The 24588-nt window shown below is 40.9% G+C and overlaps 2 protein-coding genes and 1 long non-coding RNA gene across 3 annotated transcripts in view; 2 read left to right on the forward strand and 1 right to left on the reverse strand.

Moving 5' to 3' along the window:
* Positions 1 to 10311: 10311 nt before the first annotated feature.
* On the forward strand, positions 10312 to 11430 carry LOC125985277 (monocyte chemotactic protein 1B-like). Its single transcript, XM_049747959.2, has 3 exons — positions 10312 to 10494; positions 10569 to 10677; positions 10901 to 11430. Exons 1-3 carry the CDS (start codon positions 10428 to 10430, stop codon positions 11046 to 11048), a joined length of 324 nt encoding a protein of 107 aa, XP_049603916.1. The 5' UTR covers positions 10312 to 10427; the 3' UTR covers positions 11049 to 11430.
* A 424-nt stretch (positions 11431 to 11854) lies between these two features.
* LOC125985282 (uncharacterized) lies at positions 11855 to 12920 on the reverse strand. The gene is made up of 3 exons (XR_007487255.2): positions 12744 to 12920; positions 12539 to 12653; positions 11855 to 12354 (listed from the first exon to the last, which is right to left on the reverse strand). It is a non-coding gene; the product is annotated as an uncharacterized lncRNA (long non-coding RNA).
* A 10906-nt stretch (positions 12921 to 23826) lies between these two features.
* The window catches only part of epha4b (eph receptor A4b), a 58083-nt gene continuing 57321 nt past the window's right edge, over positions 23827 to 24588 (forward strand). The window contains exon 1 of the mRNA XM_049747701.2: positions 23827 to 24009. Coding sequence (XP_049603658.1) covers positions 23892 to 24009 — 118 coding nt within the window. The 5' untranslated portion in view covers positions 23827 to 23891. The remainder of the gene's footprint in view (positions 24010 to 24588) is intronic.

A 24588-nucleotide genomic window follows, 5' to 3' on the forward strand; every position in this document is an offset into this window, starting at 1 on the left:
TGGTGAAGAATCCGTAAAACGCCACACAAAAATCACACGATTAAGCTTTTTAGGACATCTGGAAAAATGTGTCAAATCAGGCGTTTTAAGGTTGACTTACTGGTTACCTCAACAGCATCCCGGATGCTGCGGGCCCAGTACACGTAACTGGAGCGCCCCCTGTTGGATATTTGTTGCTCATGGAAGCTTTACAAGTGTCAATCAAATCATTTTTGACTTATTGTGATGCCTCTGTAATTGTAAAAGATGTAAAAGAAAAGCATATGCTGGAATAATGTAACCACAAGTGAGCGCATTTGGGTAAGGACGGGGAAAAAAAGCACACCGAGACTTAAAGAAACACGACAAAACAAAACAAAGACCAGCCTCGTGACCTGTCCTCCTACACTGTCTCCTTCCTCAAAGAGAGTCGAGAACAATCGCTAATTGTGAAATCACAGCATGATGAAGTAAATGTTAAACTCCAGTGGGTCGTCTTTTTTTTCCCTATAATCTTTTGTTGTATGCTGAACTGGTAACAGGAAATCAGCTTAGATTGAGATATGGGTTGAAATTTTTTCTTTTTGTGGTCGACTAACGTGATAAAAGTTGATCAAATCAATTCATCAATGTTGTTATTGATATTTGGTACAGTGAAGTGGACAAAAATTAATTTTGGGGGGGCTCGAACGAACGATTTCAAGGCACCACGATATTAAGGTTGTTGTTGTAGCATGTGTGTGTTCACATTTGCATTTGCATGCTCCAGTCTCCATTTTGCTTTTTGTCTCTGCGGTTGCTGCACCGATACCATGTCGATCCCGTGTAAAGCATTCTAATGAGCCAAGGAAGAGCATCTGGCGCTTTGAGATGGCGAAATAAAAAGCCGAAAAAAAACCAACAACTCCCGCATTCGATGTGCCACTCTTCCCCCATCCGCCATAATACCATTTTCACGTTTCTTTCTCCCCCAATGCCGCGATTGACTGCGCAATAACAAAAGCCGAATTATCCCGATTTCGCCCGGGGGAACGTCGGACCAATGGCGTGGTACGGTAAAAAGGCGAAGGCCTGTGGCGTAAGTGGCGTGGGTGGGTGGCGCTTGGGCGAGCTGTTGTTTGGGGTCATTTGTGTCAGCAAAGTTTTGATTGATGACTGTTGGGATGTATTTCCCACTCCTGAGATTCACAGCTCTCTGGAGAAAAGAGGGGCTCCACAGCGGGCCCTTGGCACGCCGTCGTACAAACGCGTCTACAAACACACACCCATCTTTTTGTTCAATTTTGGTCCCCAGATGGCTGCTGCCCACACATCTGTATTGTGGCTCTCACACAGATGGTGTGTGTTTGTGTATTTCACATGTTAACATGGACGCACGCGGCGGCATCGCCCAGTGTCTAATACGATAGGGATCAAGACAGACATGGCGACTGGAAGGAATAAAAGCCTTTCCAAATGTAAACGTGTGAATGCGTATGAGGAAAAAAAAAAAAAAAAAAGCCCAAGGGACGGCTAGGTGTGTGGGCGGCGAGAGAGACGAACAAAGGAGGCTGGGAAGAGAAACTGGGGACAGCGCTTTGGCAGTGTGGAGATGGGATTGGATGGGTGGGTGTTGGTGGAGTATGGATGTTGGTGGTGATGGTAATGGCGGATAGGGAGGGGAGGGGGAGGGGGGTATGTTGGGCGAATGAAAAGGATCTTCTTGTCTCAAAGCCTCGCTAAGATATTCTTGGAGCGATTTGGGCTTTCTCTCAGCTTGCAGCTCAACACGAAGGGCCTCCATCTTTGTGGGAGCTAAATGTGTGTACACTTTGGAATGCAGAAGACATTTCAGTTGTATTTAACTTTACAATACATATTTAATAATATTAATACTAAAGTGACTTGTATTTTTTTTAACACATAGAGACCTACTATATAATTATTTCATTTCACTTTTACAAGTTGAGTACCTAGCTTTTATTTTTATATCACAACAACCTGGCATTTGAACAGGGGTGTGTAGACTTTTTATATTCACTGTAAATGTGCATGGCAAGTCTTTCATTGTGTCAAATGGTAGACAGTCAGGGAAATATGAGGGGGCTGTTAAATTACATATAGTTTTTAGGGAAAATTGTTTTACATTTTCAATAAGAAAATGTTTTTTTTTTTTAGAGTAACATCATACTATACGGAGAATAAAGTCAAGTTTCAAGAAAAGACGTCAAGATTAACATATTTATTTTACTATACACTCTATATATATATATACTGCACAATATGTGTGTGTTTGTGTGTGTGTGCACAGTTCCATAAACATGAAGTGACAGTGATGAGCTATTCTCTCCCTTCTCCCTCCATCTGCCATTTCTATCTTCAGACGGAAACAACCCAGCAAAACGTGAATAATCAACATAAATGGTCAAGTGGAGGGGGAGGACTCTCTGAAGTCACCCGTGGAGATCCCGCACAAAGAATGCAAACAACTGGCCTTCTGAACACGCAAACAAACATGGAGTTGTCCTCCTCTTTCTATTCATTTTTGATTTTAGAATACAATTTGCCAGCGCTGCTTTCCTGTACCTGTGAGAGGATGTTAAAGTGTGAGGTTTGCGCTTGGCTTCCTGTGTGTGCATTGTTCCTCTCCTCCTTATCTGCGGTCTTGGCGGAGAGCCTGGACCGCCTTCTCCCCTCAGCGATGTGACCCGGCCCCCTCAGATAACAGACCACCCTAAAAATACTTCTCAGTTCTCCTCTCCCCTGTTCCCCTCACCTCTCCTGGCACGAGCTATCCTCAATAGGCTCTGCCAGACTCAAACACCTCGGGGGCACCTTGTGATGTCACACAATACATGCCATAAAATACCATTATTCTTCTCTTTTCATTCTGCGTCTTGGCCCCGGACGGTAGGAGTGCAACTCCGAGTGTTACATCACAAGTTGTCTTATCGTTTCGCTACAATAATTGCTCATCACCCCCGCAGCTTTTGCAATCACCCACACTGTGGACACGCAGATGGGATGTAGGAGGAGATGGAGAGGACACAAGCTTCTGGACTCACTAACAATTCCACATCAAGTCATTTAGCATTACTCCTAACATGCTCAAAAAAAAAAAAAAAAACAACATCAACAAATAGTGAGGTTGAAATTAATGCCAAAAGCATTTTCAGAGCTTCTCATCTCTGTTGTGAAGTGTTTTTACTAGATTGTACTTATTTTCTTGCTTATTTCTTTATTTCACAAGTGGGGTTAGAAGGCTGTTTTTTTTTTTTTTTTTTTCTTTATGTGCAACTTCTCGTGTGTGAGTAGTGCACCCTCGCCTGGCCCACACCCACGCAGGTGACCAGAGGGGGCTTTATGTGGGTGGACAACTCAATGGTGTTTCTTTCTCTTGATCCTCACCCTTGCTCACTCGCGTACTTAAAAAAAAAAAAAAAAATCCTTTCTCACCAACGGAGAAAAAGACTTCTGAGATAAGCCTTCCATAAATAATTCAACTTCAGAACTAAATTACAACTAAAACTAAACTAATGTATTCATTTAAACTGTGGCCAAATTTTGAGTGAATTAAAGAATAACTAGCTGGAAATTATTTTAAATTTGATGTTATTTAAAAGATTATTTTTCTTACATTTTCACAAAAAGTTTCAAATATATCTCAAATGTATCTACAATAATGTTCAAAAAATTTGCCATTTCCAACCTCCCAGGTGTAGGGAAGTAGATTGGCTCAAACAAACAGCGCCCCCTGTTGGCAAAAGAATGCAAATGCATCATTGACGTCATTTTAAATTCTCGCAGGACCTGGAGGAAGGTGCTACATGTTGACGTGTGGGACTGTGCAAGGGCAGCGTAGGCCATCAAGTCCGATGAGAACAACATGAGTCACCATTTCTCATACACTCATCGAAAATGAAGTTCACTACAAAAAGAAGCCAAACTAACTGTAGAAATAAGTTGGCAGCATGGCGGGGAGACAAAAGGATAAAGTATAAGAAAAAAGATATCAGGATAGTTACCTCACGTGGACAAAAATAATACCACCATCCCATTTGGACGTTTTGTTGTTCAATAATGCAAAATCAATTAATATGACATAATTGGATTAAATAAAGGGATAACTAGTGGACGAGAGAACATGGAAATGCATGCAGACTCTTTCCTGTCTGTTCACTCCAATATTGCTGATGCTAAGAAAGGAGAGCAATGCAAGACGCAAACGTCTCATTAATTAAAAATGCTTTGACCCTATTCACAGAATTGTGTATTTATGTCGTGGTTGCACAAAGAGCCCTAAGGAAACTGTGCATGCTCTACATTTGGAGTCGTCACGTTTCAGCAGATGAAATAGGTCAAGTAGAGGAGGAGGGGGGGGTGGGGTGGTTTTGGAAAAAAATCAAATCCAGAAGGAATAAAAGAAATGAAAACAAGATTGCTGATGAAGTAAAGCACCCATACCTGCACTTCAAGACACAGCATGAAATTATGACAGTGGTTATTAGTCGTGTCTCCCTCGGGGAAAGGATGACAAGACAAAGGCGATATTACGTGGAACAAATTACATTGGCGCAATTATGCATGCATGTGATCTAAATATTCCATCAATGAGTAGACTTTAGGTTTGATCATAAATAAAGGGAGAATAAAACAGCTTTGTTTTAGCCTCCAAATATTTAACTGGAAGGAGAGAGGAAAAAAAAAAAACAGAGTGAGATTTCTCATGAGTACCACATAAACCTTTCAAAGCAACACTTCAAAGTTCCGATTAGCAACATTTGTGGTGCAATTAAGGAAATTGCCAGTTGGAGGTCATGAATCTGTTGGAATGTATTCATGCTAATAGTCACTTCGGCGGTCATTCTGTCAACCTTAATGTTGAATAATTATGACTTTAAAGCAGCGCATTCATGCGATAAATGGAGAATACATTAAACCGTGAACCTTTGTGCTTTCTAGTCAAGTTTTATAGTGTGCCACTGTTATTGTAGAGAATGGCACCCGCCTGTAGTGTTAAAAAAAAAAAAAAAATAAACAAAAAGATGCCACATCAGCTGGAGGGAGCCTTAAAATGAGTCGTCCTGCCTGCTAGCTCATGCAAATACATGACGCGACTGTCAAGAAGACGCTATTTGCTATTTCTGCTCTGGATTGGAAGCCACGGGGCTTGACGATGCTGCGGTCACGCAAGGTGACTTCATCCACGAGTCACTTGCTGCAGTAACTTAGACTGGCCACTAGGTGGCAATAGAGAACCGTGGAACCTGACTTGATGACCCTTGTGGTGTAAGAAATGATCTAAGCAAGCCGCAAAATATTTATAGTCGATAAACATGGGACAGGGGTTCAGAAGTCACCAATGTGGTTCCGGTGGGCACCAGGTGGCCCCCAAGGACCGAATGAGTGCCTGACCCTGTTCTAAAACTAGCCTACCAGTGATAGGGAAATTGTGACTTTCTAGGAATCTTAAGGAAACATGTGAACACTGGTAGGAATTTATACAAATAAAATGTTGCATATTTAACATTTCTCAATTATTGTGAGTAACTATAAAGTATTCAGCATTTGAGAGCTGAGACAACAGCTTGATTTTTCATTATTTTGCTTATTTTTATTTTATAGCCTTGGTGATTTCTTTCATTTAAAACAATTTACTGTGTCGATTTTCCAAGAAATATTTTTACTTTGCAGTGCCTTAAATAAATTAAATCAATTGGACAATGAATTCCCTTTTGGTGGAGGTACCGTAATAAAACAAAATATATTGGAACAAAAAAACATTTGTATTTAGATCAAACAGCATACATCTCAAGAATTGTTCTGAACAAGTAAATAAAATTACCATGGCAGAAATGTATAAATAAAACAGATGCCAATAAATATTAAATTTAAATAGGAAGTATTTTAAATAATTGGAATTAATAGAAGGCAGTTGTGTTTGTCACTCCGTGAGCAGAAGCAGTGCTGTTTACTTTGGCCTTCCGTGCTTCACTGAAAAACACAAACACATATCACATCAGTGTTATGATCAACATGAGACATGCGTTAAACACCAACTAATGCAAACTCACTTGAGCTCCATGATCTTCTTCATGATCCACTCTTGCTTCCAGTGGCTGCAAACTTCCCCATCAGTGGTTTCAAATCTGAGTGTCAGATTCAACAAATCTTAAAATCTAGTTTTAATCAATCAATCACGTTTAAGCCTTGAAGAATCTTACACGATAGCACGGATACAAGGGAGGTTCTTCCTCTGGATCCTGTAGCCGATGATAGGAGCAGAAATCTGCCCCAAGGTGCTTTGAGTGCAGCATGAGGTCATCTTCATTCCTGTTCACATGTAAAGATTCAATTTCACCTCGAGCATGAATGTGAAAAGATGCTGAATCAGCAGAATGAGACGACTTACCGGGGCCTGCAGCAGCCAATGCCAGGTAGCTCACGAAAAGAGCCAAGAACGCCAGTTTTGCAATGTACACTTGCATGATTTTTTTTCTTGAGATGGTTCAAATGATCTTGCAGAAAGATGACTGTTTGATCTGGCAGGAGGAGAAAGCTTATCCAGTCTGGTCAGGCCTCAGGGTTTTATAGGAGAAAAAGAGGAAGTAAACTGACCGCAGGCATCATCTTGTCTTCGACGTTGTGTGTATGTTGGGCGGGGATGAAGTTAGATGACGCATTTCTTTCCCTTGATTTCATCATAAATCCAACATGTCCATTCAGACCGCTCATCAAGCTTGTCTATATAAATTCAATGTAACAGTACACACCTTTTTGTGTGTGGAAAACGCTAACTGGAGGTTTATTTTGATAAAATTATTCACCTGTAACATTTCGGTGTGTTTGTTTGACTATTTTGTTGTTAAGGTATTAATGTGTAATTTCTTATTGGAATTTGTACTATACACGTTCATTCTCTGATTAATACTAATGTTAACAAAAAATTACTTTGGTTGATTTTTCTTTCCAGTACATTTATAATGGGGATCAATACACAGATTTTCACAAAACCTAGTGAAATTTCACGGCACCACTGTATCACACAGTGCTGCCTTGAAATTTAATAAGTCTAATTGACCCAAATATTAGACCAAATATTTTTTCCTAACTGAAATGAATGGAATTGCTATTAATCCGTTCCAGCCCCCCACCCAAAAAAAAAAAAAAAACTAAGGAAAACAACAATAGTAATTATCGTAATTAAATGGCATGTAGAGAATGAAATGAAAATTCATCGCAGGTCCTTCTGTTGCCCCCCGAGGAGCAGAACAAGAACGGTCACACTGACACAAACGAGAAAAGGTTTCACAACCACTCTCCACTCGGTAGGATGCAGTAATTCTAGTAGTTTTTGCAGAGGATAAAGAATACATGCCTGTGAGTGCTATTATATTGTTTGTTAAAATGTGTCACATCATGTTTGTGTTCAAATAGCAGTCGATGATAGCATCACATTGAATTTTTTTGAAGTGTGGAACCCACACCTATATGTATTTTTTTTCCTGCCCTTTCTGAAACCCCCTAAAATACCACAAGACAACACCAAAGTTCTGGTTCACAGGAAAGTAGTAATTAGTGGCAAGATGAATTTTACAGAGGTGTTTTAGATTCATAGTGTCGAGAAATTTTCACCCTACATATAAAATGATTTCGCCGGAATCATGTCCCGTCTTGTCCCGACAGCAATCTCATTGTGAAATAGGAATTCAAGTTATTATCTTGATGAGTTCAGCAAAACCATACATGCACATGGTGATCACTCGTCAATGTGTCACACGGTATTTCTTTTGGATCAAAAAGAAAGGGGAAGGAAGGAGATCCTGAGGTTTCCACCACAAACATCCGCCAACTATTTGGCCATTAGTCAAAAAAGCATTGTCTCAACATGTATTTGAATTGGGCTCAAATAGTCATTCATTTTCTGAATTGGGGCAATTTGTGGAGTCAATAATATCAGACGTCTTAAAGGATTTTGTAAAAACATCAATCAACAGATCTCTGTTAAAGGGGGAGGAGCTAAATTTGAAACTTAGTGACTGAAAGCGTCATGGCATGTGTTCTTTCTTTTAGGCAACTGGTTATGACAAAATGGCAAATACTGTAAGTGAAGCAACGGAGACTGGACGAGCTGAGGAAGGCGCCATCGCGTTTCCCAAGATTTTGAAGTCATCATGATATGTGTCAATATTGCTGTCCTGAAGTTTCTGAATGAAACATTACAATTCATGGCAAGAGAAAAGAAGAAGTGCAACCAACCCACAAGGAGGAAGGAAGCATTCACTAAAAATCAATGACACACTTCTGTGAATTGTATCATGTGATTTCTACAGTGTGAATTAATAAAAATAAAAAAAAAGATTCATTTATTTTTGAGGGCCATGACCGACAGAGAGAGATCATGAATTTGTTGGAGGGATAGAGAATAGTGACGATAGAAGCTCTGGTGAAAGGTTCTCAAAATGACTCACTGGATTCCAGAGTAGTGATAAAGGAGATTGCAAAAGTAGTGATTCATAATGAGAGTGTCAGAAGAACTTTAAAATAACAATAAAATTTCTGATGCAGCCTTTTCTTTAAATAACTAGAATATTTATTTAAACAGATGATAATTCCTGGATAGATTGTTTTTTTTAAAGCATTGAAGTGGACCTCATGTTTCAGTCATTCTCTACACAGGAAAAGGCTGACAACACAATCATGTGACTCTCTGCACTTCTTGTCTTGTTGTAAAGATCAAGTGACCACAAAAACGGGGCTTTTCGGGGGAACTTGGTTCGGATATCCGTTCACAACCACAAATTGTTTCGTGAACATCACTTTCTCTATGAAGGAAAACCCACGGCCAAGTTTATCTATCTATCTATCTATCTATCTATCTATCTATCTATCTATCTATCTATCTATCTATCTATCTATCTATCTATCTATCTATCTATCTATCTATCTATCTATCTATCTATCTATCTATCTATCTATCTATCTATCTATCTATCTATCTATCTATCTATCTATCTATCTATCTATCTATCTATCTATCTATCTATCTATCTATCTATCTATCTATCTATCTATCTATCTATCTATCTATCTATCTATCTATACCCGTGGCCTAGTCTATCTATCTATACCCGTGGCCTAGTCTATCTATCTATACCCGTGGCCTAGTCTATCTATCTATACCCGTGGCCTAGTCTATCTATCTATACCCGTGGCCTAGTCTATCTATCTATACCCGTGGCCTAGTCTATCTATCTATACCCGTGGCCTAGTCTATCTATCTATACCCGTGGCCTAGTCTATCTATCTATCTATCTATCTATCTATTATCTATTATCTATCATCTATCATCTATCATCTATCATCTATCATCTATCATCTATCATCTACCTACCTACCTACCTACCTACCTACCTACCTACCTACCTACCTACCTACCTACCTACCTACCCAACCCACCTACCTACCCAACCCACCTACCTACCCACCTACCTACCTACCTACCCCACCTACCTACCTACCTACCTACCTACCTACCTACCTACCTACCTACCTACCTACCTACCTACCTACCTACCTACCTACCTACCTACCTACCTACCTACCTACCTACCTACCTACCTACCTACCTACCTACCTACCCAACCCACCCACCCAACCTACCTACCTACCTACCCACCTACCTACCTACCCACCTACCCACCTACCCACCTACCTACCTACCTACCTACCTACCTACCTACCTACCTACCTACCTACCTACCTACCCAACCCACCCACCCACCTACCTACCTACCTACCTACCTACCTACCTACCTACCTACCTACCTACCTACCTACCTACCTACCTACCTACCTACCTACCTACCTACCTACCTACCTATCGTTGCTACAAGTTGCTAACTGTTTTCAGTTGCATTTGGCTAGGTCGCTTCATTGTGCGGCAGGCCTAACGCTTCCAAACCAGTCTTTGTAATGTCCTTTATTTTTTTTGTCTTCTCTATTAAATGCATAACCTATACAAAGAGTTCATTTTTTTGACCAGCTATCGTTCACCTGTTCAAAGTTCACCTGTAAAATTAGCTTCACATACTGTCGCTAAAAAGTGCATCTGTTTCTCTCGTTATGCACAAAGCAGAGCAATCAGATTGACCGTGAAAGATCAAGATGACATATTGGCTTTTACTTTCAAATTTGGGTGTATTGCAATTGAAAGAGAATGCGTGTTGACGTGATATGAAAAGTAGGCCATTGACACCCGCAGTCTTGAGTAAAAACAAGGCCAAGGGCTGTGTTGGCTTTTTTTTTTCTGTGGGAGGAAAAAATTATTTCCAGGTGTATGTACAACTGTGGTTGCATCGTTCCTGACTTCAAGTGACACAAATTCCTGTATTTGAGGACGTTAGCGGGCTTTAAAAGGCCCGCAGCGCAAACATCCACTTCACACCCGATTACGTCCGACACGTGCGATGACAGCTCTTAACTTGGTCCCATTTTTTTTGGTTGCTGTCATGTTGCCCTGCGTTTTAGCTGACGGTAAGCGTCATGTCAAATTGGTTCACATGTGAGATGATGTGTTCTTTGATTTATTCATTTATTTTCTTTTTCAGGAGGATTGGCCAGTTGTTGTCGCAAAATCTCTGACACGCACGTCCATCGAGGTCTGCTGACCAAGTACTACGTTCAACGACCGCCTGCTTGTTCTTTGCACGTTGTGGTGTAAGTCATATTTGTTATTTATTCAACGTTGCATCTGTGTTGATGGTATATTTATTCAATCAGAAAAATTGTGTAAATAAAATATTGAATATTGTGAGATGGACTATCACAGTATTTTTATTTTTTAAATATTATTTAGATTACAATGGATTATATATAAATTATAAAAATATTTAAAAAATAATTTTCTCATCCTTACATTTCTTTCATAACTATTCCTCAGTTTCATCACAGTACAAAAGAAAAGAATCTGCGCTGACCCTTACAAGCTGTGGACCCTAACCAGCAAGGCATACCTCGATGGGAAGAACAGCCATGCCAAAAAGAACGACACGCAAAGGAAGCACACAATTTCTCGTGAACTGCAGTAATTTTTTTCCTATCTTAAAACCTCCATGAACCATTTTTTTTTTTTTAGAAAAACTGCAATGATAAGGCTAATTGTGTTTCAAGGACTCTAAATATGAAGAGCAAAACATTGCTGTTTCAAGAAGTGTGTATCAAATTGAGAGCCCTTTGCAAGAAGTAGCTCTTAGTTAAAAAAAAAATAAAATAAAATAAACTAGTCACCCCTCCAGTACTGCCTCGCCAAGTCAAGCAGAAACCAAGTAGTAGCATCCAAATTAGGAAAGTGCGATTGGTTCTGTCAAAAAGTTGGAAGTAAGCCAATAGATCCTTAATTAAAGAAAGGATTTTGTTAGGCATTTCTGGGAAGAAAATAAATAAAAGAGAGCTGCCAGCTGTCAAATCTGAGATGCAGCCATTTTTTGAGACATTTAGATATGCAAAGAATGTTCCCCTCATCAAGCAGAGTGAAAGAACAACTGAGTCAGATGGTATTCGAATGATAACACCTTCGTGATATGGAAATGAGTGAGGGCAAGCTTCTGGCTGCCCAGGTGGAAGCTTGGGGGAACTTTGGTGTGCTTGCAATGTGTGGAAAGTCATGCTTTCTCTCAGTGGTGAGTGGATTATTTTTAAACTGAAGCACCTACGAGTCAATCGCACCGACTCCGCCCACCCATCAGCCCATTTACGTGGCAATGAACTCAAATACGTTTGTCGTTTTAAAGTGTGGTGAACAATACACGACATAAAAGGTATTGCAAAATAAATGTTACAATCAACTCATATTTCCGCATATTTACTGAGACAACTTTTAAAATGACCTACCGTACAATTTTAGATCATTTTATTGTCATGGATTCAATTGGACAAAGTTGACATTAGCAAAGCCGGTTTAAGAATACATTTTCTTTTTTTTTTTTTAATCAAGTCTTGCATGTCAAACACAACTGTACAACTTTGGACAGTATAATATAGTGTACTGATAATTATAGTATAAACTCCTTTAAACTCAATAGCTTAGACAATGTGTAACAAATGCAAAAATAATTTTACATTCGACATGAAAAATGTAAGCACTACAGATTTGATATAGAGATAAATTAGATATAGATATACCAGCTAGATATCTACACCCTTTGTTGTCCTCTTTTCGTCCTTTGTGACTTCCTCAACGAGGTGCATGGGCCAGTTGTCCCACTGACACTCGTGGAATTGCCGTTACTCGCTTCCTGCTGCTGCAAAACTCCTCCATCCACTTTTAACATGGCTCTCTGTGTCCAACAACTGTCGGGGTCTGCGCAAATTCTTTTGTTTCTGTGAGTGTGAAACCTGGAATTGATGGAAATATTTTAGAATGATCACACAGACCACACAGAGTATAATAATAAATAGATAAATAAAATTACAAAAAATATTTATAGATAGATAGATAGATGGTTATTTGAACAACAATGGTGCAACAACACATGTAGACGGACAGTAAAACAATTAAAAAATATTTAGTCAAACTTACACTACAGCCTTGATGGAGCAGGCGCCCAGAGACTGAATAACATAAGACTTAATTTTTCCCAGTGACACTTTGGTCTTGGACAAGCCAACGCAGCAGTTCGAGGGAAGCCCGTGTGCTATACGAGACAAATGCAAAGTGAATCATTACATGGATGTACCCAGATACTCAGATTAAACAATGACTACAAACATTTTGTAACACTCACTTGCGAGGATTGAAGTCATCCACAGGGACAAGCAGAGAAGAAGGTTGAGTCTCATCTTGGACCAGGTAATGTTGATTTGAATGACGGCCTGGGCAGTTGTGAGCGTGTTCGATTCACCACGTTTGGGATAGTTGCTCTTATAGAATAATGACCTCCCACCTCTTCCATGAAGTGCAGAGGTCGTTGGATGTGGTTACTAATAAGGGGGGCTTGGTGGAATAGATGTGCGAAAAAACACTGACCACAGTTCTACCCACAATGAAACAATGGTTTTAACACCATCATGTAGCACTTCCTCGGGAACATGTCACACATAGCTGTCGTCAATTTACCCTTCTATCTACTGTTTTTTTTTTCCACTCGGTTAAGCAGACCACACACGTAACCTCGCAAAGAATCATGTGAAAGTGACAGCATTGGCTTCAACCTGAGTGTTTGGAGATACAAGCATGGTCTCGAAATGAATTAAAATTTAATTAATAGCAACACGATGAGAATTGAAGATGATGAATTTATAACAAATAAAGAAAATAGTAGCGAATACTACACAATTACAACAAACCATGAATACCGTACTTTCCGCACTATAAGGCGCACCTAAAAACTTCCAATTTTCTCAAAAGCCGACAGTGCGCCTTATATATGGACCAATACGGATTCGTGGATGAGGACTAATTTATAAAAGTAAGATTTATGTGTTTATTTTGTGTGTTGTGTGATATTAACGTTTGAGCAACGTTGAGTTATTGTTTTCACTATTTCGAGTGTTACTATATTGTGATTGCATTAACGTTAGAGCAACGTTGAGTTATTTATTCTATGCGCTTTATAATCCGGTGCAAGTTTTAAAATGGGCCATTCATTGAAGGTGCACTTTATAATCTGGTGCGCCTTTTAGTGCGGAAAATACCGTAATGTATTAATCTCCCGCAATTTCTAGTGGCCACCCTGATTTGTTGCTACCACCTTTTTTTTTTCCCCATAAAAAACCTCCTGCTCAACCTTCATGTGCTGTTGTGTTGAATACTGACAATTTACAATATCCCAACCTCATCATTATCATTGCCTCGCTGGATTATTCATTCCTCTCTGATTCATTAGCCGTCGTCCTGGCAGCAACCGGGACTGCCAGCAGAACGACAGCGTCGCTGATAGAAATTAGTCTCTTGATAAAGCTAGAGACTGGAATGTTGCATGGCAGGAAATTGCAATCAATACTGACTCTCATATCCTCGTTGGCTATCGACCGCATTTAGGGATGAGAAGAGCATTGTCAGGTATGGATGAGGGGAGGGGGGGGGCGCATCCTCACCTCCCGACGCATAGTAAACCGAACAAGGAGCTCAGGAAGATCTTTGAAAAGGGTTCTAAGTGGAAAAAAAGTATTGGGACACGTGTATAATACGATTAGAGACAGAAGACGGAAGGATTTGTCCTATGACCTTAGTGAGCTAGTTCCTGAAATTTTTACATCCGGTCTAGCCGCTAATCTGCTACCTTAATGCTATTGCTAACAGCAACTGACATTCAACATAACAATACTGTCATATAATCTTTATCCTCTGCGAGGACCTGAGATGTCTATACTGTACAGAGTCCATGAACAGTCTGTCTTATACTGCCCCCAAGTGGCCAAGGTGGGCAGCAGAGGAATAGTCATATTAATATGTTAAATTAGTATGACATTTATTGGCATTTTATTGCTTTTTAGCCAGTCATCAGAACCAGATAACGGAATACATTAAAGCTTGAGGTGGATGCACAATATTAATAGCTTTTAAAAATACAATTTTCATACAGGAAACCTGGGCTTCCTCAGAGACAAACCAAACGCACCCAAGAGTGCCGTCTGCGTGTGTGCTGCAAAAATTACAAGACGTTTGATGGATAAATTTGGCTCTCTTTGTTTAATGAGGACTCCGCTGCAGACGTATCAAGCTTTCGTTTTATCCTTCTTGCCGCTCCGAGGAATGTTTTTGATTCATCCCGGAAGATAAAGATGTGTCATTTTCTTCCTTTCCCTTACGATCAGAGCGCACCCCTCCTTTTTTCTCCCCTATCTTTGTAAACACTCGGGGAAGTTCATCTGAAGTCATGGGAAATAATTGGACAGGAAACTTTTTTAGAAAGGATGTTGCCGCTGTTGGAGTGTTTTAAGACAGATGTCCTTCTGGACAGTGTTCAGAAGAGCAGAGATGATTTTGATATCAAGAGTAGGCAGCGGTCGATACGCTGACCTTTACCAGCGTGATGTTCTGCCCCCTCAGACTCACTTGAGGTCCATAAAACCTCACGCATTTTATTCTAAGCTCGGGTTGATCCTAAGCCATTTACCAAAGGCCTTTATGGATGTATATATTCCTACTCAATACCACCAGATGAACACAAATCCCTCTTGAGAAATGTCATTTTTCCCTCTAATTAATATTTCAATTAGCAAAGTCATTTTCTAAAGGTTACTGCTATTGACCCTTGCACATGAAGCTTCAATTGTGCTTCAAGCCGCCATTTAAAGCAGGCGTCAATAATTGACGGAAAGCGAGGCTTCTATTAGCATAGCCATTAGCATAGCCATTAGCATAGACATTGCTCTCGTGGCTCCAAAGCGCTTCTTGCGAGAGTGACTGACCCACCCGGCGCCTCTGCCGCACGCTCCAGAGGACACTAAAGTCTAATCAATATATGCTTTAATTATAATGGCGCTCAGCCTGCGTTTCTTCACGCTTGGATGGCGTGCAATGCCACAGCTGATCCAGCCCGATCATTTCTGAGGCACTGGCTTTTCACCGCCTCAGTAACTTGTCTCTTTCTTGCCAATGCCATTATAGACGGCAAATTGTCCTCCCTTCTACTTAGATTGGTAAAATGGACCGATTAGTAAAGGTGGCGGGTACCTTTTTAATCTTTCGATAGCTTTTTTCTAATGGCTTTGTCAGCAGGCCTTTGTGGCTAAAGTTAGCGGCAAAATATGGAGGAGCTGCTACAAAATAAATTCATGATCTGCTAATCTGTGGAGGTTAAAAAGATTCTTTTGAATATGTCAATGCACTTTTATCTTTCGCCACTAGATGGTAAGCTTCCCCTGCGGTCTCTGAGACGGGACCGCCACCTAGTCCGGGCCTGTGAGAAAGCCGTCTAAATTTAGCCCGCAAGTTGAGAGTGGTAAAAATATAACCCTCAGAGCCTTGAGGCGATATCTGACATGATTCTGCGTTTCATGGCCCAAAAGTAAGTTGTATGGCTAAAGTGAAAATGTCAGCTTGCCAGGAACAATTTCGACTCCTTCCTCCTTGCACAACCTCACTAGTACTACTAGTAAAAAAGGACTTTTCCAAGCAGGCAAGAAATCTGTTTCGTGTGGTTATTGGTCATTTATCTCCATTGGCGCTACCTCGTGAAAACCGATATTAAGAGGATCAAAGAGCATGTGTCCCCTTTTTAGAGCGAGGCGCTCATTCATAATGAGTTGCTGAAGCAAGGTCTCTTCATCCATCCCATCATTTGTCTCCTTTGATCACAAAGTCCATTTCTAAACCTTCAAAATCTTCTTTCTGCCTTTTTAGCAGGCGAGCAAGCGGGTCTTTGTGGGTCAAGCACATGGCTCCATGATTGGCCTACCAGCGTGATTCTAAACTGGCCTCTTCATTCCGGTTCTTCCAACAGCTCTTTCCCCCTGGTGACACGTCACTATTTGTTCCTCTGCTGGGTTAAGCAGGGTCATATCAAAGCCTTAATCCCCAAGTGTGTGTATGTGTGTGTCCTTCTGTTTGGGCTCGATTATTCGGAGTTTCTGACCCCTGGGTGATGAGTGAGGCCCATGTTTGGCAACACGGGCCCTCGTCTTTGTCTCCCGAGCCCGGCAGGGGACCTCGGCCCAAGGGGGGCCTCTCTTGTCAAACTAAAGCTCAGTCGGTTTTGGGAGCACATCGTCTGCTCCTCGGAGCTATCTTAATATCAATATGGCAACAACGGCAGGCAGCTGGTTGGGCGAGACCAGATGAATTTGGCTTTAGAGGAAAAACATCGATTCACGAAGAGTTCATCTGGCCCCGATAGTCACTCGAGTGTATCTGCTTGATCTGATGTTTGCCGATAAGAAAGATTCCTCCCAGGACGTGTACACATGTGCATGGGCGTGCGCCATATTGATTGCTGAGTCACACGGAAGTATGGATCTATAGCAGCTGCTAAGATTTCAAATGAGCTCTGCTTTTTTTTTTTCCACCCGCAGAGTCTCAAAATGACAAAGTGTTTTTCTGATCCATCCCCAAAAATATGGCTGCTACTGATCATAAAAAATCACCAAGGGTGGGTGGGCCTTGTCAAGGGATGGTCTATAAATCAGAAAATGCATGAGCAATCCTGATTAAATTCATTGGTGACATCTTGCATGGCGTCTAGACCATAAATGTCAAGCTTTGGGCACGTGCAAGGAATAGGCAATAAATGGGAGTACTTTTCATCCCATCTTTTTATTTATTAATTGACATTCTTATCTGATCATTTATCATCCAAGCATTTGTGAATTTAAATTTAATGTTGAGTTTCTGAGCTTACATTTTTTAATTCTGCTCCGATAAACCACTATATAACGTAAAAAAAAATGTTTTTTCGGTACTCATCTATTTCTGCAGTATATTTATTTTTGTATTTGTACTCTGTGTTCCTCCACTAAGTGCATGCTGAACAGCAGTAGCAAACCAATTGCACTACAGGGATCAATAAGATCTGATTTATGGAAGTGCCGTCATAAATTCCTGGAGTGAGGCACTTTTCCGTTAGACGAGTGAAATGAACAAAGTTTCAAATGATGATTATTATTATTATCATGATGCTATCTTTGTCACTGTTACCAATCATGCCGTTTATATTCCAGCACGTCACCATGGATTATATTCGACTTGGCAGGAAAGTACTGGATCTGAATAATTATATTTATTCTATTATATAATTAAGTTCTTTTTCCTTCTCACCCAACTGGGTGAGATGAGAACAGACAACAGCCTAGTCGGACTGATGATTATGGGATGGAGAAGAAGAGCATCTCAGACAAACAAGAGGTGAGCGGTGGGAAGAAAAAAGCCGGTAATGTATACATCATGAGAAAAACAAGAATGATAAATGTTGGCGAAGAAAGGAGAGGACAAGACGAGGAGAGAGAGTTAGCCTGTCAATCCGATTATGAACCAATCATTTGGCTGAGAATTGCTTTGACCCGAAACCTGGCAGATCACATTCACTGCTACATACACACACACACACATACACACACGCAATAACACATTCCCAGATGCACTCAGCATCACTTCCACACAGTTGCATTGAGATAAATGTGTCTCGCTCGCATCCAGTCTGGTGGTGTTAAGTGTGTGTATTTGGGTGGATCAGCCTTCATGTGTGTGTGTGTGTGTGTGTGTAAGTGTAAGTAAGCAAGTGAGTAATGAATGAGTGACGGATGAACCATAATGCACATTAAGCCTCTCTCAAGAGGGTTTGGATGTCTCGTCTAGCTCGTGCACTCTCAAAACGAGAGGATAAGACGCCAGGTTTTTATTTTGTGGGGGGAAATAAAAGTTTAAATCTCGTCCTTGCATCATTTTGCCGACTTGTTTAGGGTTAGGTGAATCAATTTCCCGCTCGCTCCCGTATCTTAGACCTTTAAGTTGTCTCCATCTGTCTCTCTCAGCCATGCTGTCTGTCTGTTAGTAATGGAGCTAATTTGTTTAGCACACAAAGAGTGTTTGTCCATTAGAGCGAACGTGTCCGGGCCTCGACGGATGGTGACAAATCACACCAACGTCTGAATGTATGTGTGGAGCAAAGTCGGGAGGGGGTGTGTGCAATTTTGCAATTTTCACATTTATTTGCCTTTTTTTATTTCTTAGGTACGGAAGTGTGGAACTGCCAAAATTGTTGACTAGCAAATATTTTCAAAAGTGCTTGTTCGAATGTATTTGCGAGTACCGTATTTTCCGGACTATAAGGCGCACCGGACTATAAGGCGCACCTTCAATGAATGGCTCATTTTAAAACTTTGTCCTTAAATAAGGCACACCGGACTATAAGGCGCACCATTAATGCATCATGTCAGATTTTTAATCCAAATCAAATCATTCTCCATTTTATCTTTTTTACTTTAACTTCAGACGCAACAAATTACTTTATAATCACAAAATAATGATCCATAGTCTTTTTGATTCAGGATTCATAGTCTTCAGCGAGCCACTTATTATTGATTTCATGACACAATGCTTTGGGCCAGTTTAAATTTAGGAATTTGGTCCATATATAAGGCGCACCAGACTATAAGGCGCACTGTCGGCTTTTGAGAAAATTTTAAGTTTTTAGGTGCGCCTTATAGTCCGGAAAATACGGTACTCAAAAGTACGGGGCTATTGACTCGGCCTTGGGACGTTTGAATATTAGTTGAATTGTTTTCACTCATCCCTTGCGCTGACTCTGCATGTTTCGACTTTTTTGCTAATAGGTCAGCTCAGGAAGAGGAGTGATCCTTGAAGGTCAGTTTTTATTGATTGATAAATCATTCCTGGTTGAGGATGACACACGTAAGACACGCCTCCCTTTCAGACTTCACGTAAATATTTTTCTTCCGGGCAAGAGCAGTTTTTGCCAGGCCTACCAATCTGTCGTCTGTATGTTCATACAAAATGTTTGTCAGCAAATGGAAACATGTCCTGAACAACAACAGTGATATCCCTTCAAATTACGTTTTTAATGAGATGGCAATTTCTTAGGCTCTCTTTCGTGGGTTAAACTGGCTGACACACAGGAAATATCTGTTTTTAATCTTTTGAGTCTCCCATCGCTCACTCTGAGTGGTTGTCAGGACTGGAGGTGCTTCAGAGACATGATGATTGATCAGTTTGTTGTCATAAACTCGAATATTTTCATTCTAACAGTGGCAGTTGGGACTTGTGTGTACGGTGATTTTGTATAATACATTTTTAGATCTAGTGCTTAACCTGTACAGTCCATTTTTTAGGTAACATGAACTTCGCGGTCACAAAAATGTCACGATTAAAAAAAAAAAATAATAAAATAATAATAATAATAATAATAAGAAATATCTTTGTCAATATAGCTTAAAGACAGTCTGAAATTAAGAGTTCCAAAATAATGTGTCCTTACTGCTAGCACTTTTTAGTACCTTCCGCTGGTCTCCAATGATTCTGTGGTCTCATAGTATTTCTCGTTTTTCTATATCGCTGTTCATTTGTCCCAACTTTTCCTGGATTGGTGTTGTGCAAGGTGGGGGATGCTTCAAGTGTCAACGTCCCTGCAACCAAGACAGGAGGACAGACAGACAGACAGGGGGCAGGGCGGGCTTTGTGCACCAGCCCTTTCCCACACTCCCTTTCACCTTTTGTTGTATGGGCGCTCGGAGACTCTCTGACATGACGAATCGCACTGCCTGCTTACCCGAGACGTACTACTGGAAAAGTAAAAATGGAATGAAGTGGAGTTAAATGATGAATGAAAGTCTTGTGTATGTGTGTGGCCTTGAAATCTCGACGCCGCTTCTGCCTGATGCTGAGAAATCAAACTCTCCGGACTTCAAGCGCTTGATGAGTCAGTCAACATGCAAAGCACGATATGGACTCACGCCTCTGCCCAAATGCCAGCACCAAGCTGTTGCCCATAAAGCATTTAGCTAGCCACAATGGAAACATTACCACATGAGTGAGTGGTTTTCAATGCCTCCAAGGGGTTGTGTGTATATAGAGTGTGGCGGGCAATGGGGGGAAGGGGGTCCTTCCTGAAAAGGCAGACGACCCTATTATCACCTCCGACCCCTTGTCGAGCAAAGCGCGCGCCGGCGGTGGCGCATACACGCTGGCGGCACATCAAGATGTCTCATCGAGTAGGTTCACGTTTGATCCCACAAACCGACGGATACATTTCCTGCTTTCAATTGGCATCTGAATTCACGCTGTCTTTTTACATTTCAAGACCAAGATGAAAGCTAAAAACAGGTCAAGAATATCTTGTCAAGTAGAAAGTGAACCGCCAACTTCTAGCCGGAAATGCACGTAAAAGCATTTTTGTTTGAGAGCATTCTTTCACTACCATTGACGAAAATAGACGTCAAACAATTCTTTGTACTGGTAGTGCAGAAGATTGCAAGCAAAAAAGAGAAAGTCAGCTGCAGACCAAGTTAGTGCAAGTTTTGAATAGCTGACCCAGTCAGGCCAAGCAGGGTGAGGGGTGAGCATGCTGGAGATCCACAGAGGAGGGATGAGCTCACCTCCATCTTTCCCAGAAATAATAGCGGTCATCCTCGGTCCAGACTGATTGTTTCCATGAGGAAATGCTGGACATACTTCAAATATGTGACATAGGTGACACTCTATCAACGATGCTAACACAAATGTGTTAGTATGCAGAGTCATGGCAGCAGAGGATGTTGGAAGAGAAGAAAAAGAGGAAGTGATATGTGCAGAGGGGAAAAAAAAAAATGTTCCTTCACCCACACGCTCAATGGGAAATTAGGTCATCCTTGTACAACCATTGTAAAGAGCAAATCATCATCGTCATAATTGGATCCTAAACCAATGTGGGTGCTTCAGACACATGCACACAAACCACAAAAGCCGTCACACGTTTCTCCAGCCGCTCACACGACCCCGGGCGGGAGTAAAACGGAATCCCGGCATAAATCCGTGTGCGTTTGACACTTTTATACCTCATTCAGGAGCCTCATTTGGAACAGAAGCATGATAGAGGAGCGTGATTTGTGCTATATGTAATTGTGGTCGTGATCTTTTCATAAATCACCGTATGTTTGCATCTAACGCCTAGCGGAGAGGAAGCATCTCAAAAAGTCCAACAGGACCATTGTCGTATTTATAATTCAGAGTGCCTTCGCTCTAATTTTAGTGAGTATCGCCATCTATCATTTGTCTTCACTGTGCAATAATGATAAAGGAATTCAATTCAATGTAACACTATGAGCAGCCACGGCAGTCGCTGCACCTTTAATTGTCAATTTATTGTACTGACGAGGCGCCCTCATGGGAAAATTCAATTTACATTCCGCCGTACATGTTGCGTCGTACACCACGCAGGTATGCAAACCAGAGCTGATGGCGGGAATGATTTGGTGCCTTGCTCAAGGTCACCTTAGCAGTAGTCAGGATGAAGAGAGTTACAATTTTTGTTTCCTTGACTACACACTCGAGCGCAAATACAAGAGCCGTCACCAAAATTCTGCTTTCAATAGAGAATACATACAAAGAGATGTTCTTGAGAATAAACGTGTTTTTTTATATAATATTATATGTTAATTATTAACTAAAATACTGTCTTATTATGATTATTGTATTATTTTATGGTATTTTTTAATAATTATCATGTTTTTATATAATATTTTGTATGTTAATTATTAGGTAATATACTGTCTTATTATGATTATGATTATTATGATGATGATTATTATTATCATTATTATTATCATAAATTTTGAAACACGTCCCAGACTAAGCCAACCAAAACTGAGTGCTTTTGAATTATTTAACTGGTTCTTTTATCACAAACAATTTTTACTATTACAAAGAAGTCAAGGAATTTCGCCTCCTCGAAAAGCTGGCGAAAAACCGAGCTCGCTACAGGAACCACCTGAGGTTCAATCTACGCTGCCGGGATGAATAAGTAACACCGGCCAGCCTGACAATCAAAAACCCGATAAAAAAAAAAAAAACTTGTTTGTGATAAAAGAACCAGTAAAATAATTGACAAGCGAAAACAAAATGAACATAGTACAACTACTTTTGATTTAGGGGTGGGGGGGGATTTTCATTTTTGTCTAAGTGTACCTAATATTGTGACCGGTGAGCATGTGCAGACGTAAGTGTGAAGTTAAATCCTCTTAAACAGCATCTTACATCAAGGGCAGAGGTTTCACCACATGGGCGCTGTCAACTGACTGTTGCATAAAGTGGTAAAAGACTGCGAGCTTGACCTCAGCTCCTCCTCACACATTTTAGATGAGGCTTCGCGCATTATTTATTCATGTTTAAAGACAGTCGGTTGGCGGCATCCCGAGAGCTGCCAACACATGCGCACTCCCCTGCATCTAAACTGAAATCAAAGCTGTGCAAAATAAGCCGAATATATTTTCATGTTTGACGGTCACAGTGTATTTTGGTGACATTTGCAGGAAGTGGGAGATGACAAAGTTGACACTAATCCCCGTCACAAAAGCATGTTGCCCGGGCAGCGCTAATTGACAACATTTTGTACAGCAAGTCGCAAGTTCTTTTTTTTTTTTTTTTTTTTCCCCCTTGGTCATAGCCACACTGTCTTTTGTGCATCTTAACAAGTGTGGAGCAGTAATGAGACGTGTGGAGTTGTTGCGGTGTCTTTGTGGCGGCGGTTAAACGCATCCACTCACTTTATTCCATTGTAAATGTAAAATTAAATACATTTGGACTTCATGTTAAGTAGTCAAATGGAACAAAATGTCAAGTTAGATGCCTTAATATTCATCATTTGCATAATTATAGCTGATCAGTATTAGTACTAAGATGAAGTTTTCCATGACTGCATCTTTTGCAGTATTACAGCACTACTGGACACGTTATATGATTTTTATAGACGTCTATATTTTGTGTTTGCACCCTTAATGTATACTAAGTATAATAGTGTCAAGTGTTTTTTAAATTAAAGGTATTACTAAATGTTTTGTTGTTGTTTTATAGGAGACAGGATGGATTAATGGCATTTCCATTCATTTCAATGGGGAAAGATGCTTTGAATAGGCTACCAGTCCGGTCATGTGAATTAAACTCACAAGTCAAGACACCATAGTATATGTTTCTAAATATAAGTCTGCAGGAAATAAAATACTTTAGTAAAGGGTACTCAAAATGTTGGACTTGGTTACTTTGCATCACTGCAAATAAGCTTCAATTTGGAAACATGATTGCATTCAAAACAGTCAGGGGGGACCAGGCGGATGATTGACAGCACTTGGCTGGCTAGCGACCCTCCTTCCCGTCGTCCCCACCTCCTCCAACTCCTCCTCTCTCTCTCTCCACTCTGCTCTCTCTCTCTTTTCATCTCCCGGCTGCGCGCACACTCTCCACGCCGCCAACAGGGATGCATCGAGGGCGAAGCGCAGCCTGAAAAATGGCCCTGACTCCGCGCGTCTTGTGGATCTATCCTTCCCTTTTTCTGCTCACCCCCTCGGTGGTTTTTCACGTGTTGTCACCCTGTGGAGCTTTAAGGAATTATCCTGATAATGAAGGTAGGTAGGTGGGTGTGCGTGGTCTACTTGGTTGTGCGCTGAGCAGGAGGGGAAAAGGGGTGGGTGCGGAGTAGAGGGAGCCCCATCTGGAGCGCCCACTTGCCGGGTGAGGAGCAATGGAGCTTCCCGATGAAGTTCTCCGCTCGCTTATGATGAATCATGCATAAAGAGCCACCAAAAAGCATGGAGATGGGGGGGATGGAGCGTGCGTCACGTTTCCCCTCCTTTTCTCTGGATTTTGACATTAATTTTGCATGACGTGACGATAGAAGGCTGATGGGGACAAGGAATATCAAAGTGGGTGAAGTTGTAACAATGAAGCCTTGAAACAACACTAATCTCATCCAGAAACACGCTGAGGGATGCTGATGTCTTTTCTTCTGCAGACTCAAGTCATCTAACCGAGTCTGCAAATGAGAGGCAGCAATTGCATTACATTTGTCACAGCCTTTCTCTGTTATTAAATTAACATCGATGTTCGGCCAATACATTTAGTCGCTAACTACTTCTGACTGCTTCTCGGGCTGAAACATGTAAGATGGCTTGTTTACTGGCAAGTTGCAGGAGGGAAAAAGAAGT

This window comes from Syngnathus scovelli, chromosome 17 (assembly GCF_024217435.2).
Source record: "Syngnathus scovelli strain Florida chromosome 17, RoL_Ssco_1.2, whole genome shotgun sequence".
Taxonomy (NCBI): domain Eukaryota; kingdom Metazoa; phylum Chordata; class Actinopteri; order Syngnathiformes; family Syngnathidae; genus Syngnathus; species Syngnathus scovelli.

What these genes read in the sequence shown, in the direction of transcription:
- LOC125985277 (XM_049747959.2), top strand. Translation starts at nt 10,428, where the DNA reads ATGACAGCTCTTAACTTGGTCCCATTTTTTTTGGTTGCTGTCATGTTG. An exon ending in GCCCTGCGTTTTAGCTGACG is followed by an intron (nt 10,495 to 10,568) that starts GTAAGCGTCATG and finishes TTTCTTTTTCAG; the next exon opens with GAGGATTGGCCAGTTGTTGT. An exon ending in TGTTCTTTGCACGTTGTGGT is followed by an intron (nt 10,678 to 10,900) that starts GTAAGTCATATT and finishes ACTATTCCTCAG; the next exon opens with TTTCATCACAGTACAAAAGA.